This window comes from Dreissena polymorpha, chromosome 10, assembly GCF_020536995.1.
Source record: "Dreissena polymorpha isolate Duluth1 chromosome 10, UMN_Dpol_1.0, whole genome shotgun sequence".
Lineage (NCBI taxonomy): Eukaryota > Metazoa > Mollusca > Bivalvia > Myida > Dreissenidae > Dreissena > Dreissena polymorpha.
Genome location: NC_068364.1, coordinates 25,580,457 through 25,586,209, shown reverse-complemented (window position 1 = coordinate 25,586,209; position 5,753 = coordinate 25,580,457). Strand labels below are relative to the sequence as shown.

Genomic DNA, 5,753 nt, shown 5'->3' with positions numbered 1-5,753 from the left:
GTTTATATACAACATGGAACAAGATGATAGAATTGATGGGTTAACTAAAATAGTATTGAATGTGCTAAACAAAAACAATATAATCTTGCCTCGCTCGAATATTATCCACGCCAAAGTTCGAACTCCTAAGAAGATAAAAAAAAAAACGGCAACACTGGCATTGCAGTTAATATAGAACCGTTGTATTAAGAGTAGAACTAGTTTACTCATATTGTCAAGTCTGTGCTCAATAACATAAAGCAAACATTTCAATTAAAAACAAATTATCAACAACATAAATTACGTTTTCGCTTAAACGACTTCTTATAAGACGATGACTAACAAACTCATGAAATAGTCTGGATTACCTGCCCCTGTCACTTTGTGTTGTACAACAATATTTTAGTACGACGGGAACCAGAATAACTCATGAAATCGAATGGTCAAATGTCTAAGTGTACGTACAAGAAAGAACCTTATAATTGTATGCAAGCATCTGCCACATTCAACGGCGGAAAACGATGATCAAGATTGCGTCGTAAAATGTTTACTAATCTAAAACAAATGTCTATGTCTCGTTTTTATTATTTTTTTCAAAAAAATAGGTTACACTGCGCTATACCATAAACATTTAATATACGTACGAAGTGCGGATTTGACATAAATAAAAAACAACATGTGTATGTGCATTCACAGTATGTACATAACAGTCCTAATTAAGATTATTATCAGTGTCAAAGTTTGTAGCCTTCTTCCTTTGATAGTTTTAGCGTGTGAGCTTTGATGGATCATCTTCTTTTTTCAAAATAGCGAATAACGAATGAATTCATTTTCTTTTGCAACTAATGACGATAAAAAAGGATCCAAACCTATTTATAGGTAGAAAGACGACTACTCATTAAAAGCATGTTTTATATGTTTGATTACGTTTTTCTTTTGTTTATATTTGTTATTGCTTTTATTCCGAAATTAAATTTATTGTCAGGCATAGTTTGAACCAACCCAAACAAAACAAAATCCGGATATATCACTTATAATGCCGTCTTCCAATCAAATAATGAAGGCATAATTATAAAACATCTTTAGTAAATCTTGTATCAGTTTTTCTTTTGCAAGCTCATACATGTTTTACCCACGTGATGATGTATAATATCAAGCAAACTTAAAAGAAATTTTGCTCTAATGGTATCTGCTTTATTTGTATTAGATTTGAAGCACATGCATGCATTTTCTCTCTAGTGTTTAGAGTCGCACATTTAACAATTCATATCGTTGTCACTAATTTCATTTGCGGTTCATATTTCACTTGTAAGTATAAAAAAATCCACATTACAGCATATTATTAAAGACCAAATACATATCTATTTATGTCCTATGCTTTTGTAACCTTACAAATACAATTGGAACACTGTGGTTCATTTACAATACCGGTAAACATTCATTGATTATTCTGCTGTTTGTACGACTTTGACGTTTCTATATTCATTTAGAACCATTTATGCACTCACATGTATACAATCATTTTGAACGATAAATTACAAGATATATATTAAAATAATAAAAACGCGCGAAAAGGAATTACATCGTAGTGACGTAGAGCGTTCTTCATTTACGGTTACATCTGACAAATATTAAATTCAGTATGCGAATAAAATATGTGAAAGGCGGGGTTAGCAATTAAAGTTATAAATGTGGTAACACGTATACATTAACCGAGTTTCCTCACGCAAATGAGTGGAAATGAAACATCTTAAGATCAGACGATTGTTGTAAAAAGTGTTGTTGTATTTGAAGTAGTCTATGTGCCTGTTGCCGTATTCAACAATTTTACAGACATTTGACAACGATCGAACAATCAGTTCACACTTTTCCTAAATTAGCCGCTTTACCAGTACACATTTCAAATATTTATGTCAGTAACTGAAAACTTCCCAACTTTATACGGAGGTAGATCGAGCATTGTCTTAAAGAGGACTTCATGATCTACAACCTTGCACAAGTTCTGTATCCGGACTGGGAAAATAATTCATAATATGTATTATATATGGCGGCGGTTCATCCGTTTCGGGTATGTTTTCGTGTATGTCTGGTAACTCGAATGTATTATTGTCCAGAAATGGTGCAATGTCGTCGTCCCTAAGCGTTGTAACCGAATTCCAAATACGGAACAAAATCACGGCCTGGTAGATAGCCATTAATCCGTTAAGAACTGTTCCAAAACTGAACAGGAACAGTGAGTACGGAAACACATGTTCGTCATTTTTCATAACTTGTAAATTTATCGCAAATCCTGCAATCCATGCCGAAAATGATGCTGAAAAACAGACAGTAATTTTATGGAAATGTAGTATCATGCACATAATCAAATAAAAACGTATCATGACACCTGTAAATGATATGAATAATTTCCTGATTGCACCACAAATATATTTTAGACATACCTGATGCGAGCGTCAAACAGAATGACACGAGAATATACGTTGTATGGGTGTGTTTCTGTTTCCTAGCAGTGGTTACCTTGGCGACAATCACTGACAGCAATGTCAACACAGTAGCGATCAGTGAAAATACTTTAGCATGAATAACATCTGTGGAAATATCGTAAGATGCATCAAAATAAACAGTTTAAATAGTTAAAAGCGAATGAGTATTAACATTTTAAATCTTGTAAACATCAATATGTGATTGTTTCTATAATTGATAATATTATGGTCATACATTTAAAATTTCTTAATGAATAACTTTACTCAGTATAGTTATGACTTGTATATAATATATCTTGAAATCATTTTTTTTTCTCAACGGCCAAACCTTATAATCACACTAAGCTTGAAACAATTTGAATTATAATAAAAATGTATTTTTTGTAAACAACATTAATTGTGCATTGTGTTTATATTATGCCATATATGCCAATCATGTCTTCATCATTAAATTATTAAGTATTAAGTATTAATAAGCAAAATGCTAACTTATTATTGAATGTGCTAAATTTACCTTCTTCCAAGTTAAGTTTACAGCACACGCCATTAACCACCTTGTACCAGATTCCACCCTGAAACACTCTTTTTTCTCCCGTCTTATATGATGTCCATCCGGGTGTTGCAATTCCTAACACGAGCAACACCAAGGCGATGGGCAAAATATGTTTCGAAGCGGTAAGGAAATATCTTAAACTGCGAGGTATGTCGATGTGTGAAGCATGTTGCCCCTGCGGCTGGTGGATCGTGTCCTTATAAAACGATGACCTTATTCTAAATAAAATCTCTCTCGCATGAATAAAAGACACTGCTAGTGTCAAATAGGAACCCAATGCAAATACAAAAAGACCAAATGGAAAATGCAGAAGAATATAATAGTCAATGTTCGTTGCAATGTCGATTTGATCAATGGCGATTTGCAATACAATGGCTACCCCCATGATACCTGAAAATAAATGTATGAAAAATACAACAACTAGCTTAACACATTAAGCGACATGTATTTATGCAACGGGTATTCAATTCAAGCCTTACTTTTATTTTGGTCAGTTTACTGCTCTTATATCACGTCAATGTACAAATATATTTTATAAAATAAATAAAAGCAATTATTAATTAAAATAACTGTTCCTTGGTTCCTTCACGCTACCTGAATATATTAGTATATTTTAGTAACTACTTCAACTACTTTTAACTCAAACGTAAGCAGAACAATAGGAGTGTACCATCATGTGTTTATACGATTCAACAAAGTTATGCTGAGTGTGACTTAATACAAATGTCCTAAACTCGAACGTATTAATTTTAAGATATGTGCCTACACTATAGATATGTCCATAAAATGACAGTTACTTAAGTAAATTTTCAATTTTGAATACATACATCTTATTCTAAAATATTTCTGTCACATATTTTAAAACATTTATAGAGTTGTTATTTTTTTTAATAGCAAGTGGAAATTAAATAGTCCATTGTTAAAACACAAAACATATTTAACTTCAAACTGTTTATATGAAAAAAATTGAAGAGAATCATGATGAATCACCCGTGATATAAAATGATTTTGTATTTGTGTAATTTGAAAACTATTTTTTGTATTCACTAGTACTGACTTTTATTAAAACAATAAACGTCATTGTTAGTAAATACAAAAAATGTTGTTCAGTACACACAATACTAAATCATGCAATGACTTGATTAAATGAGCTTTATTAGGTTAATAAATAATGAAATAAGAAGTCCTGTAATGTTGCATCATTATAGCTAAATTTGTGCATGTGACTTTAAACCCAAACATATGCAAAACACTGACATTGACCTTGGTCACACCCATCCAGGTTCATTCAAGGGGAACATTAATATAGGAATCTAGCTTTATTTCATTCGACTTATGTGTTTTTAACTTATTGAGTGAAGCTATTATGTAGTATATATACTATCAGTGATCTCATCATAAACACACAGAACCTATATGCAATTCCATGCGGGACCTGGATAAAATTAATACATGTTGCAAAACAATATCCCTTCTATTATATCGTTGTTTAGCGGAAATCATGGTTCAATATTTTGAGAAACATTGGCCTAACCACCTCTAAATGAAGTTGAAATTTGAGGGCAACTATAAATGTTGATTCAATTATGAAATATTTATAAGTGTTTTATTTACTAAGCTTATGTATGTTTCTATTCATTTACAAGCATGAAACGTGACATTGACTTATCGAGCATAAACAATGTTTATTTAGTTACTGAACATGGATCATTCCAATGATTCCTAATCCCCCCTGCTGAATTTTTAAAAGCAAGCTCTGGATGCCTTTTATAATGCAACACGTTTCAGAACGTCACAACTCAATTTGTTGTTTATTGGCATACCATTGTATCAATGATGTGTAAACATTTGACGTAGAATCGTGACCCACCCATTCTGTACGGAAATTCCATTGAACATGTCTACGTTGATTAACGATAATCTGTATATACATAGCCCGAATTCAAATTTCAATAATAAGGCCCTTTAATTGTACAATCTCTAAAACAATAGTTGAAAAATTGGTTCATGGGTTCAAATAGTAGGATAGTAGTAGTAGAGTAGTAGGTAGTAGTAGTATTAGTAGAGTAGAAGTAGTTAGTAGTAGTAGTAGTAGTAGCAGTAGTAGTAGTTAGTAGTAGTAGTAGTAGTTAGTAGTAGTAGTAGTAGTAGTAGAAGTAGTAGAAGTAGTAGTAGTAGTAGTAGTAGTAGTAGTAGTAGTAGTAGTAGTAGTAGTATAGTGTAGTAGTAGCAGCAGCAGCAGCAGCAGCAGTAGTAGTAGTAGTAGTAGTAATAGTAGTAGTAGTAGTAGTAGTAGTAGTAGTAGTAGTAGTAGTAGTAGTAGTAGTAGTGTAGTAGTAGTAGTAGTAGTGTAGTAGTAGTAGTAGTAGTAGTAGTAGTAGTAGTATTTTGTAGGATTATCATTGTTGTTTGTTTTATTATTTTTTATTACAATCAGTATACTAAAAAGTGTTTATTCTTATAAGGAGTAGGTTATAAAACAGACATTTCATTGACATTTCGGATTTTTTTTTAAAAATGTTCCTTTGACATAGATGGCTTGTTAATTGTATTCAATTATACTTAAATACTTCAACCAAAAGGTGCAACAGTAATGTAAACTGAACAAAGTTTTGATCAAATAATGAATAGTCATTGACCAGTCAATAATCTTATTATCGATATACATCAGTGTTTTTTAAATAACAGTTCGTTTCTTTGACCGGAGCTTTACATAAGGAATGTTTATTTTTGCGATT

At 31.8% G+C, this 5,753-nt stretch overlaps 1 protein-coding gene across 1 annotated transcript; it reads right to left on the bottom strand.

Moving 5' to 3' along the window:
- Positions 1–610: 610 nt before the first annotated feature.
- Positions 611–4,889, bottom strand: LOC127848995 (uncharacterized). The gene is made up of 4 exons (XM_052381722.1): positions 4,886–4,889; positions 2,977–3,405; positions 2,421–2,567; positions 611–2,293 (listed from the first exon to the last, which is right to left on the bottom strand). Exons 1-4 carry the CDS (start codon positions 4,887–4,889, stop codon positions 1,956–1,958), a joined length of 918 nt encoding a protein of 305 aa, XP_052237682.1. The 3' UTR covers positions 611–1,955.
- Between the last annotated feature and the right edge of the window lie 864 nt (positions 4,890–5,753).